Below are 13,634 nucleotides of genomic sequence, written 5' to 3'. Positions count from 1 at the left end.
ATGGAGATTCCATTGAAAACATATTCAAAAAAAATAGTGGCAGAAAACTTCCCAGGTATAGGAAAATTCACAGATCTTCAGATCCAGGAAGCTCAACGATCTCCAAATGTATTCAACCCAAAAAGGCCTCCTCCAAGACATGTCATAGTCAAATTGGCAAAACTCAGAGACAAAGAGAGAATCTTAAAAGCTGCAAGAGAGAAGCGTCAAACCACCTACAAAGGAGCCCCAATCAGGCTAACATCAGACTTTTCATCACAAACCCTAAAAGCTAGAAAGGAATGGGATGATATTTTCAAAATACTAAAAGACAAAGATTGCCAGCCAAGAATACTGTACCCTGCAAGGCTATCCTTCCGAAATGAAGGGCAAATAGTATATTTCTCAGACAAACAAAAACTGCGGGAGTTCACTACCACATGACCACCCTTACAAGAAATCCTCAAGGGAGTACTGGGTTTGGTTCCTGAAAAATAACTACCACTGCACTAAAAACCCAAGAAAAATCAAAACCCACTAGTATAATAAAAATGGCATTCATGAAGAGAAAACAAGCAAACAAAAATGCTATCTACAACCTAAGGAACCAACAAACACAGAAACCAAACAGTAAATCAGAAAGCAAGGAACAAAAGACACCTAAGACAACCAAACAACCAATAAAATGCTAGGAATAAATCAACACCTTTCAATAACAACTCTTAATGTAAAAGGCTTAAATTCCCCAATCAAAAGACACAGACTGGGTGACTGGATCAAAAAGGAGGACGCAACTATATGCTGCCTACAAGAGACCCACCTCACCCATAAAGATTCACACAGACTAAGAGTGAAAGGATGGAAAAAGATTTACCATGCAAACAGAAAAGAAAAACGAGCTGGAGTAGCTATTCTTATATCTGACAAAATAGACTTTAAACTAAAAACCATAAAAAGAGACAATGAGGGACACTACTTAATGATAAAAGGACTGATCCATCAAGAAGACATAACAATCATAAATATGTATGCACCCAATGTTGGAGCAGCCAGATTTATAAAACAAACTCGGTTAGACCTAAAGAAGGAAATAGACACTAATACCATAATAGCAGGGGACCTGAACACCCCACTGTCAATATTAGACAGATCATCTAGGCAAAGAATCAGTAGAGAAACACAAGATCTAAACAAGACTCTAGACCAATTGGAATTGGCAGATATCTACAGAACACTCCACCCAACAACCTCAGAATATTCATTCTTCTCATCAGCACATGGATCATTCTCCAGGATAGATCACATTTTAGGTCACAAATCAAGTCTCAATAAATTCAAAAAAAATGGAATTATCCCATGTATCTTCTCAGACCACAATGGATTAAAACTAGAAATTAATAACAAACGAAACTCTGGAAAATATACAAACACATGGAAATTAAACAGCATTCTACTTAATGACATATGGGTCCAAGAAGAAATCAAGCAGGAAATCAAAAAATTTATTGAAACTAATGAAAACAATGATACATCATACCAAAACCTGTGGGATACTGCAAAAGCAGTATTGAGGGGGAAATTTATTGCATTAAATGCTCACTTCAGAAGAATGGAAAGATGGCAAGTGAACAACCTAACACTTCACCTTAAAGAACTAGAAAAACAAGAACAATCCAAACCTAAAGTTAGCCGAAGGAAAGAAATCATTAAGATCAGAGCAGAACTAAATGAAATTGAAAACCAAAAAACAATTCAAAAGATCAACAAATCAAAAAGTTGGCTTTTTGAAAAGATAAATAAAATTGACAAACAATTAGCATGGCTAACAAAAAAAGAAGAAAGAAGACTCAAATAACCAAAATTAGAAATGAAAAAGGCTATATTACAACTGATTCATCTGAAATACAAGGAATCATTCGAGACTACTATAAACAACTATACGCCAACAAATTTGAAAATCTGGAGGAAATGGATAAATTTCTGGACACACACAAGCTCCCAAAACTGAACCGTGAAGACGTAGAAAATTTGAACAGACCAATAACAATAAAGGAGATTGAAGCTGTTATCAGAAGGCTCCCAACAAAGAAAAGCCCAGGACCAGATGGATTCACAGCAGAATTTTACCAAACATTCAAAGAGGAATTGACACCGATTCTTTACAAACTATTCCAAAAGATTGAAACGGACGCAAATCTCCCAAACTCATTCTATGAAGCAAACATCATCCTGATACCAAAACCAGGTAAAGATATAACCAAAAAAGAAAACTACAGGCCAATATCCTTGATGAATATAGACTCAAAAATCCTCACTAAAATATTAGCAAACAGAATACAGCAACACATACGAAAAATTATTCATCACGATCAAGTGGGATTCATTCCAGGGATGCAAGGTTGGTTCAACATACGCAAATCAATAAATGTGATACACCATATTAATAAACTCAAACACAAGGACCATATGATCATCTCTATAGATGCTGAAAAAGCATTTGATAAAGTTCAGCACTCATTCTTGACAAAGACCCTCTATAAGTTAGATATAGAGGGAAAGTATCTCAACATAATTAAAGCCATATATACCAAACCCACTGCCAATATCATCCTGAATGGGGAAAAGCTGAAAGCTTTTCCTTTAATAACAGGAACTAGACAAGGATGCCCACTCTCACCACTCCTATTCAACATAGTGTTGGAAGTACTAGCCAGAGCAATCAGAGAAGAGAAGGAAATAAAGGGCATCCATATTGGAAAAGATGAAGTCAAACTGTCCCTGTTTGCAGATGACATGATCCTATATATCGAACAGCCTAAAACCTCTACAAAAAAACTGCTGGAATTGATAAATGATTTCAGCACAGTAGCAGGATACAAAATCAACACACAAAAATCAGTAGCATTTCTTTTCTCCAATATTGAACATGCAGAACGAGAAATCAAGAAAGCCTGCCAATTTACAATAGCTACCAAAGAAATAAAATACTTAGGAATTGAGTTAACCAAAGAGGTGAAAAATCTCTATAATGAGAACTACAAGCCACTGTTGAGAGAAATTAGAGAGGATACAAGAAGATGGAAAGATATCCCATGCTCTTGGATTGGAAGGATCTACATAGTGAAAATGTCCATACTACCTAAAGTGATATACAAATTCAATGCAATCCCCATCAAAATTCCAAAGACATTTTTCTCAGAAATGGAAAAAACTATCCAGTCATTTATATGGAACAATAAAAGACCACGCATAGCCAAAGCAATGCTGAGCAAAAAAAATAAAGCTGGAGGCATAACACTACTGGACTTTAAGCTATACTACAAAGCTATAATAACCTAAACAGTATGGTACTGGCATAAAAACAGACACACTGACCAATAGAATAGAATAGAGAATCCAGAAATCAACCCACACACTTACTGCCATCTGATCTTTGACAAAGGCACCAAGCCTATTCAATGGGCAAGGGACTGCCTCTTCAGCAAATGGTGCTGGGATAACTGGATATCCATATGCAGGAGAATGAAACTAGATCCATACCTCTCACTGTATACTAAAATCAACTCAAAATGGATTAAGGATTTAAATATACACCCTGAAACAATAAAACTTCTTAAAGAAAACTTAGGAGAAACACTTCAGGAAATAGGACTGGACACAGACTTCATGAACACGACCCCAAAAGCACGGGCAACCAAAGGAAAAATAAACAAATGGGATTATATCAAACTAAAAAGCTTCTGCACAGCAAAAGAAACAATTAACAGAGTTAAAAGACAACCAACAGAGTGGGAGAAAATATTTGCAAAAGATACATCTGACAAAGGATTAATATCCAGAATATACAAGGAACTCCAACAACTTTACAAGAAGAAAACAAGCAACCCAATTAAAAAATGGGCAAAAGAGCTAAGTAGGCATTTCTCTAAGGAAGATATACAAATGGCCAACAGACATATGAAAAAATGCTCAACATCACTCAGCATCCGGGAAATGCAAATCAAAACCACACTGAGATACCACCTAACCCCAGTTAGGATGGCTAAAATCCAAAAGACTCTGAATGATAAATGCTGGCGAGGCTGCGGAGAAAAAGGAACTCTCATACATTGTTGGTGGGACTGCAAAATGGTGCAGCCTCTATGGAAAATGGTATGGAGTTTCCTCAAACAACTGCAGATAGATCTACCATACGACCCAGCCATCCCACTGTTGGGAATATACCCAGAGGAATGGAAATCATCAAGTCGAAGGTATACCTGTTCCCCAATGTTCATCACAGCACTCTTTACAATAGCCAAGAGCTGGAACCAGCCCAAATGCCCATCATCAGATGAGTGGATACGGAAAATGTGGTACATCTACACAATGGAATACTACTCAGCTATAAAAACGAATGAAATACTGCCATTTGCAACAACATGGATGGACCTCGAGAGAATTATATTAAGTGAAACAAGTCAGGCACAGAAAGAGAAATACCACGTTCTCACTTATTGGTGGGAGCTAAAAATTAATATATAAATTCACACACACACACACACACACACACACACACACACACACAAAACCGGGGGGGGGGTGGAGAAGATATAACAACCACAATTACTTGAAGTTGAAACGACAAGCAAACAGAAAGGACATTGTTGGGGGGGAGGGGGGAGGGAGAAGGGAGGGAGGTTTTGCTGATGGGGAGCAATAATCAGCCACAATGTATATCGAGAAAATAAATTTTTTTTAAAAAAAGTATTTACTATATGCTGCCCAGAATTTCTAGGTGGGTTGTGGAATGGAGGTGGGGTCTTTTGTCATCCGTTGCCCACAATAGAAGTCTAAGTATTAATTTTGAGGTGGTGAAAGAGAATTTGAGAAGTTTTACAAATAAAGTTTTCCATTTTCTCAGTAAACTGCAGATGAGATTCTCTGCTGTGGGTTACGGAAAAAGGACAGTTTTGAGGTCTCCAAATCACTGATAAAGGTTTGCAAGGTTTATAACACCGGAGGAGATGGGGAGAGTGAGAAGCAATGACTGTGCCTGGTTGGCAACAGCAAGGACTCCACCTAAGTTGAATAATAATGAAGGTCTCATGTCCATTGCTGAAAATGTGAGTTAGAAATGTGGACGATTATAGAGAGAAGAGCACAATTCCTAATGTTTATTCTCTTCTAGGCTAATGAGCAAGTAAAAGCATTTTCCTGTGGGTTCTGGGGGACACAGGTCATGTCCCATTCCCCCGAGTGCTCTCGACAGGACTGGAAGACAACGGCATCCCACGAGGAGAAAGCCACCTGGCCATGTCTGCCTGGGGCTCATTTGTCGAGTTTCATTTTTTTGCCACCTTCCCTTCAGTTTGCTCATGATTCTTGCTCAGAAGTTTCTTGAATTAATTTTATTTTAAAGAAGGATCTCTTTGAGCACGACTTCCCTGAGTATTGTGGTGGGGAAAATCAAGAGCTCTGCTTTGCTGAGTAAGTTGTGTCCCTTTTGGTTTTTCAGTTCCTGCAATGATAACATCCTACCCAAATACTACCCTGGCCACGCAGGGTCAAAAGAAGGAGGTGAGCTGCACAGCCCATGGGGAGAAGCCCATTATCGTCCGCTGGGAGAAGGAGGACCGGATCATTAACCCCGAAATGGCTCGATATCTTGTGTCTACCAAGGAGGTGGGGGAGGAGGTGATTTCTACTCTGCAGGTAAAAGCATGATGAATACAATAGAATGGAATCTAACTTTACTTTAGAATGGAAAAATAAGCATGTCCTCTTACACAAATGGGTCATGCAGATGATAAACAGCAAGTAATCTTTTGGGACTTATTCATGAAGTGCCGTTTACCTCCCCTTCATACAGTGAAGCTACTGAACAACCTTCAAAAATAGCACTTTATGGTAAGTGCTATGAAGAATAGAATTACTATGAACATGACAGGAAACCCAACTGTAATAAAAAACTAAAGTGAGGAATAGGAGTCTTTACTGGAAGTTAATCCTGCAGGGATGACAGCCTATACCATGTGCGTGTTTTAACCTCCCATAAAAATATGTGATGAGCTTTGAGACAAAACATATTATAATGAAAAATATTTCGCTTCTTTGGAAAAGTCCAATGTAAAAATGAAAAAACATCTGTCATTTATAAAAGATCACAAAAGCTAGAAAAAAGTTGTATTCTCTCTCTTTTTTTAGCACTATTGTTAGTTACCTAAAAGATGCTTTTATTATTGAGGGGAGGGGGAATTGGGGGTGGGGAAGCCCTGTGTTTCAAACACTTATATCAGTCCTCTCACATGGGTCCAGTCCTGGAGCCCTGCTAGAGCAGAACTCTGATGAGAGCTGTGCTGGGCCACCTGACTGCAATATGTGTACATTGGTTTCTTTAGGGACAGTTGCTCTGGATGTTCTAAAGGCATACCATGAGGGGAAAAAATGTATATGTGGAATATACATCGACCTGACCATGACATCCTACATAAATGACACATCCATTCTAACGAGCTGGCAGTTGACGCAGATAATATACATTGGACCTATCCACGTGCACATTTATAATTGCACTGGAACAATTTGCCCCCAGAGGGTACATGCGAGAGTTGTGTGTGTGTGAGTGAATGAATGTGTGGGGGGATGAGTGTGTGTGTCTGTGTTTGTGAGCGTGTATATATGCATGCTGGGAATGGCAGGAGGGGTGAATGAGCAGAGAGGGAATTTTACAGCCAAAAGCTACTTCGGTTTTTCTCCAGCTCCACACAACCAAATGAGATGAATTTCTTTCTGTTTTACACATAGATTTTGCCAACTGTGAGAGAAGATTCTGGCTTCTTCTCCTGCCATGCAATCAATTCTTACGGGGAGGACCGTGGAATAATTCAACTCACAGTGCAAGGTAGGAAGAAGACACATACAGTCATTGGATACAGTCATAGGATACAGTCATTGCAGGACAGGAAGCGTGTGTCCAGCTTTTGCGTCTGCATGGCCTCAGCCTGCAGTGTAACATTTCCTAATTCTCAGAAAAGTTTGAACATGTACAAAGTCAGTGCACCCATGGTATTTTGCGGTGCCTGTGACTATACTATGCAAAATGCAGCCCCAAAACACAGGGAGCAAAGCTCTTAAGGGACTTGAGTCAAATGACAAGGCAATGGTACTCTTGCCGAGTGCACAACAGCTCAGTGGTCCACTTTCTTTGCTCAATTCAAAGAATCCATATTGCAGACGATCAGAATGAAAAAGGAAGTTTAACATATGGTGCCAAAATATGTTTTGAGTTAGAGGTCCAAACTAGCATAGTGACATTTATATGCTCCAGGTTTGGCCCAGTTGTGCAAGTGCCATGAAAGTTGGAAGTCTTGGAAAAATGGAATTTCTCCTCCCTAAATATGATCAAGAAAAAAAATTGCTTCCCCCAAAAAGCATCTGTCATTGTCTAATACTAACAAGTCATTTGTGAGTCATAGTCAGCGTTTCCAGGAGTTTTACATGTCTGACCTCTGTCTTCACTAATGTGGGGTCTTTCTGTTGATGGCACAGAGCCGCCAGACCCTCCCGAAATTGAGATCAAAGACGTCAAAGCACGCACAATCACGCTCAGGTGGACCATGGGGTTTGATGGAAACAGCCCCATCACGGGCTATGATATTGAATGCAAAAACAAATCAGGTAAGTCCTTTATTTTCTCCAGCTCTGTTTCCACTTTGAAAAATCCTTTATTTTTCTTCTTCTGTATTCTCTTTACCTGTGAGAACACATCTCGACTCACGGGAGCATTTTCTGGCAGTCGGGCTACTTTCTTGCATGAAGTCCCTCTGGGCTTCCCCCAGTGGGAGTGGATGGAGTTTTGCATCAAGCTCTGCTCTTTCCTTTTGAGCCCGCCAGGACCTTGGTCTTGCTTCCCTCTGGCCTCTCCACCGTTCCGGCCATGCACTGGCAAGCAGGCAGCTGCCCACAGAGCCAGGCCCCTGGTGCCACCTTTTCTACCTTGCCTGCTCCTCTTCGCCTCCCTGTCCCCAGGGGCGTGAGTGCATGGGAGCCCAAGTCCTATGACCTGTGTGTGGCACGTTGGGCAATGCAGTTCCTGGCTGGTGTGTGTCTGGGAGCTGTGCGGTGATGGTTTGTGCAGAGAAAGCAGAGCTGCTGCTCACTCTGCAGCCACCCCCTGCAGTGCCACAGCCTTCTGCTGCACCCAGAGTGCTCCACCAGGCCGGGCCACTGCAGGTGTGCTATGGCTGACCACAAAGGGACACTGCCAGGGCCATTTTGAACTTTATGATCCTTCAAGCTGAGGGTAGAATATTACTGCCGTGGCTTCTAGTCAAAATTTTTACTGTGTCTCATAAAAGAGATGAGGAATTAGAGACCCGTCAGGGTGAGAAGGGTTAGTAAAATTCTTAGTGGCCACAAAGCAGCCTTATTTTTCACTTTCTGGGCACTGTGCATTACTAGAGATGCACATGGTGACCAATTTAGTACCCTTTGATCTGAAGCTGTAGTAAAAAATCAAGCTCAAGGCAGCTGGAAAAGGCAGGTCAGGAGAGAGGAAATATTTCATATGGGGACAGACCAGATGGTGGTGTAAGGTGGGACCACAGAGATGCCACAGTGTGCCTAATAAGGAATTTGGGAAAGTAGAATTTGGGGGTTAGAAAGAAGATGGATCCGATCAGGAGTAGTAGTTGGAGAACTAGTGTCCAAGACTTGCTAGATTGGAAATGCCAGTGAGAAAGACAGGTGGCTGAGCTCACTGCCTCAGAGCCACAGCTAGAGACCAAGAACAAGGGGTACGCACACCAAGCCGAAGGGCTGCATGCCGCCCATGCCCTTTGGCACTGGAGCACACAGGGAGCCTCTTGTAGTGGAGCAGCCTGGTGCCTCTGCTGTCTTCAGGGAGGACCAGCCACTGCCAGATGCTGGGGACATCCATGGCTCAGGAAGGGGGTTTGGGGTCCAGCCTGTGCCAGATCTGCTGCAGGGCCTGTGTCCTACCAGCTGGGTGCCTTCTGCCTCTCTCATCTGTGAAGTGGGACACCACCACATCTACCTCCAAGGGCTGGGGAGAGGAGCCCTCCCAAGCCACAGGCTGCCCTCTGGCTGGAAGGCCGCCCTTCCCTGGACCACACGGTCACCACCTGTCCTTAGATCCCACTTTGCATGTGCTCACATGACTTCCTCTCCCTTTTATACTTGGCAGGTGCCATTACATCTTGTCATATACCTGTCCCTGTGGTTATTGATTAATGTACTGATAAATGTATCTCATCTCAACCAGACTGGAAGCTCCTTGGGACTCCCTGTTGTTTTGTGTTGTTTTGCCCCCCACAGATTTGTTACCCCACTTCCCCTGGGTGATGGAGATGCAAAGGATTACTCAAAGCTCATCTCTTCTGAGCAGTGAGAAGCCCCAAAGTGGTTAACTTCCCTGGGAACCTCCAGCAAGAGGCAATCCTTCCTCAGGAAATTAACCCTGAGTTGGGGTTCTCTTCCCGCATTTATTTTCCAGACCAGGAAGTTACAGGAAGAGAACATAGGTGGGATTATAGTTTAACAATATACGCTGTTAACTTTCAGTGAAACAAGCCAGATGACATTCCAGTAGACAATTAAGTGGTCCTATCAACAACAGCTTGATCTTAGCAAACATTCCTTCTCCCTCCAGAAATTTTCCAGTATCTACACATATCAAGCAGTAACTAATCCATCTTTGAGCCAGCAACCTTGCTGTGCCACAATTCTTATCTTGCAACAGAGACTTTATAGCCTGAGGAAAATTTCCAGTCCTCCGCAAGGTCAATATTTGAAACTGCAAGGCTTTGGAAAACCAGGCCCTGTGAAGTACATATGCTTTTTAGTATATTCCACACCCTGTGCCTGGAAGGTCTATTTTCCCCCAGCCCATTTCTCCAAAACCTCACTCTGCCCCCAACATGAAAGGCCCTCAATGGACATTTGGCAGAAACTCTTTAGGAAGAGAATACATAAAACAATTAACCCACTGACTGCACAGTCATCATCTAATAAGTGGTCGCTTTTCATGTTGCTCAATCATGTACGAAAATGCTTACAAGTAAAATACCTCTATAACCACCTGTGTTAGTTAAACTACTTGTCCACCCTTCAAAAATCCTCACTTATCTCCCCACGGTCTCATAAGCTTCCCAAAGACAGGGCTCTGATTTTGCCTAGATCCCAAGCACCTAGCACAATGGCTGACATGTAGATTGTGCAGTAAATATTTGCTGCGCTTAATTTACATGCCATTGAAATCATTCAGGAATCATCTTTATTACCAACAGTGTCTTTAAATGTACAAATTTCTCAGGTTCTACATAACCAAAATAAGAAAGCTCCTTATCTATAAAGCTGAGTAGAGTCAGGACTGAGGGATATTTTTCTATCTTTCACACTCTACCAGCAACCAGAGAAAGGAACAACTGTGTGGCGAAGATGTTTATGCAGCCCTGGAGCAAGGCAGTTTAAGGGTGGGAATGAGCCCAGGAGAGTCATTTTGGAAAAGCCCATGGGACAGGCAGGTTCAGCCCCATGGCCAAGGTCTCCACCAGGGCCTCCCCATACCTCCATCACTTTTAGTGTGAATGACCTGGGAGGAAGGAGCTATTCTGACAGCAGATAACAACTGTACTCAGTGCTATAAGAGGTGTGTTAGTTGGCATTTTCATGTATTACTTGCTTCCTCAATAAGTTTTTGGTGTATAAAAAGTATAACCATAATTTATGTGAGTACAATTTATAGGCTGAGTACATGGAAAACTGATCCTTCAAATCATAGCTTAAATGCCACTTCTTCCAGGAAGCCTTCCCTGACTACCCACTCCCCTTCTCTACTTATAGCACCCTGTATGTTTGGAACACTTGGTGGGCCTCTGACTGTTTATTTAATACCTGCCCCCTACTGGGAAGCTCCCCATCCCCAAGGAGGGCCCTGGTGACCCCTGAGGGCAGGGACTGCATCTGGCAAGCCCTGCACTATGTCCCTGCACCATACGCACTGCCTGGTGTACGTACTAGACTCATCATGAACATTAAGTGAATTCTTGACTCTCAAATACTGTTTTAGGCAATGAAGGGAATCATCCCCAAAAGATGCTTTCCACTACCTCTTGTTAATTTGCTAAACAATATATTATTGGTGTATTAAAGCACTTCACGTTCTTAACAAAGAGAGCTCCTGCAAGTGACCTTTCAGTCTGTGTTTGAACAATCCCAGAAACAGGAACTCACTAGTCATGAGGAAGCACAGTCCTGTCTTTGGCCTGTCCTGTGACTACTACAAGTTCTTACATTTATTACACCAAAATAGACCTTCCTGGCCCTCTTCCCACCTTTAAATGCTTTGGCCAAAAGATACCCCTTCAGGATTTGAAGACAGATGACTCCCCTTGGTTTGCTAGGAAAAATTAAAATTCCCAAGACCCTTTACTGGTATCTCCTGCAGCCGTCTCCTGACCCTCCCACCCTGGCCATGCCCAGTGGCGATACCCGAGGTGTTGTCTAACCAGGCACAAACATGGTGGAGGTATGCCGCCCTCGTTCTAAATATTCTCCTTCTCTTCCTATTCTGCAATTGCACGGGTTGCGTTGGTTACTACATTACCTGGTTCCTAGTGACCACAGCTTCTCCTCTATGTGACACCAAGAGCCCCTTTAACAATCCCTTCCAGCATCGGTCCTGGTGACACTCTGGCTCATCAGCCTGTAGTCTGTTACACCCAACTCCTTCCCTCCCCTTCTTTGGAACACCGCCAGCCACGTCCCCATGTCCGGTCTCCTGGTACCTCTCCCCTCTCCACATGCCTCACAGATCTTTGAATGGGCTTCAGTCCCTTGAAAAGCTCCCTCGTGTCCTGGAATGTAACCATCCAGGCCAGGAAGTACAAACTCTCTTTAGCAGGTGGGTGGATGTCTCTTCATGCCCTTCTCCTCTCTCAGGCTTCCTGACCCCATTTTAATTATACACAAGGACTATTATCCTTGATGGAGAAGAAGACAGAGTGAAAGGGGCTCCTGTCTCCATCTGCCTCCCTCCTGTTAGCCAGTGCAGTGGGCCTGGTCTTTCTCTGCACTAACTCTTAATTTTTCAGCCTTTTTTGTAATTCTGTCTCCAGAACTATCAGTCACCCTCAGTCATTCTGGTCCTTGGCCTCTAACAGCCCTTCTGCAGACCAAGTTCACCCTCTTACATTTGTCCTTGATGATCTGCCGTCTTCCAGACTTGGGGCATCTAACCTCCTGAGCTCCCAGCGAGCACCCAGAACAAGCACGTGGGCTCCTCATGGGAATTGCAGAGGCAGGTGTGGGACTCTGAACTTCCCTGGTCTCTTCTACCACTGGTCCCTCTGGAGCAGCCACGGAATCCTCCCTTCTTTTTCAATGAATGCTTCTGACAGCTCCTTTCTAAGGCGGGCTACTGGTGTGACCTTGTACAGCCCTCCTGCTCTTCCTGAGAACCCGCAGGTGTTACAATAATTCTTGGCCGAAGTTCCCCTCCCTGGTATGTGACCGAACTGTTTCTCCTCATGGCACCTTCTCACCAGTAAGCCAAGTCGTGGCTTGTCACAAGGTCTTCCTCTAAGCATAGGAGACTTTCCGCAGGTGTCTGGAAAGATTGAACTCCAGTCTCATTAGTTGTCCTCAGAGAATATGTGAAGGTCATTTGCTATAGGAAAATGACCTTGAGCTTGGGGATAACACAGGTGAGATCAAATCCCAGTCCCACTTCTTATCAGCTATGTGACAGGGCCTGAGTTTCTTGACCTCCACAATGAAAATAAAAACCCCTACCTCAACAGGACATTTAAGGATTCAATCAAATAAAACACTTTGTCCAAACTTTAGCTGTCTATCAGAATGACCTGGACAGTGAAGCTTTTTAAAAGCACAGGTTTCTAGGCACCATTCCCCAGAGATTCTGATTTAGTAGGTCTGAAAACACAGTTGTCAAAAAGTTCCAAGGTGTTCCCAGTGTGCCCATGGATTTAGGGACTGCAGAAGTCACCTTTGTAAAATGCCTAACACAGTGCCTTGATAGGAAGATGAAATTGCAGACTGAAATACACATAGAACCAGTAAGAATGTACATTGAACACAATGAAAGGACTGTTAGGAGTACATCGCGAGAGAAACGTACACATGGGAATCCCAGAGCCAAGGCGGCAGGTGTGAATGGGGATGTTGGGGCAAGGCTATGGATGGGGGACAGGGATGGGATTGCTGTGGGGATTCACAACAGGTCTTCTGGCCCAGTGAAGAGAGTGGAGGGTGGTTTTTAGAGGCAGAAAGCAAGTGTACCTTCAAGGAGGGTTTACACGTCACACTGGGAGATTATGTAACAAGGGTACTATACTGAGGAGGTGTGGACTGGGTTAAAAGAAACTGCAGTGGATGGATGCTGGGGGTCCCAGCAACTAGACTGACGGGGGGGCTGTCCCCTCCCTCTTCCGGCTCTCAATCACCTCCAGACACATTCTCCAGGGAAGACGGTGGTGTCTTCTCTGGCCTTTTCAGTTCCAGAAACCTCTGTATTCCTGGGCAGAGCCATCACTCCCCACAGCGCCCACTTCCTCCTGGGGCTACTTAGCAAGTGTCTGTCTCTGTGTCCCACAGTGCCTGGAGTTCTTCCCACTGTCCCCAGTGTCTTCTCC

General features: G+C 43.2%; 1 protein-coding gene across 1 annotated transcript in view; it reads left to right on the top strand.

Moving 5' to 3' along the window:
- DSCAM (DS cell adhesion molecule) overlaps positions 1–13,634 on the top strand; it is a 607,645-nt gene that overhangs the window by 458,708 nt on the left and 135,303 nt on the right. The window contains exons 12-14 of the mRNA XM_063083118.1: positions 5,477–5,673; positions 6,766–6,862; positions 7,510–7,638. Of these exons, the coding sequence (XP_062939188.1) occupies positions 5,477–5,673; positions 6,766–6,862; positions 7,510–7,638 (423 nt within the window). The remainder of the gene's footprint in view (positions 1–5,476; positions 5,674–6,765; positions 6,863–7,509; positions 7,639–13,634) is intronic.

Source organism: Cynocephalus volans, chromosome 1 (assembly GCF_027409185.1).
Source record: "Cynocephalus volans isolate mCynVol1 chromosome 1, mCynVol1.pri, whole genome shotgun sequence".
NCBI lineage: Eukaryota > Metazoa > Chordata > Mammalia > Dermoptera > Cynocephalidae > Cynocephalus > Cynocephalus volans.
Note: the sequence above shows the minus strand (reverse complement) of the source record. Positions and strands in the feature narration are given on the sequence as shown.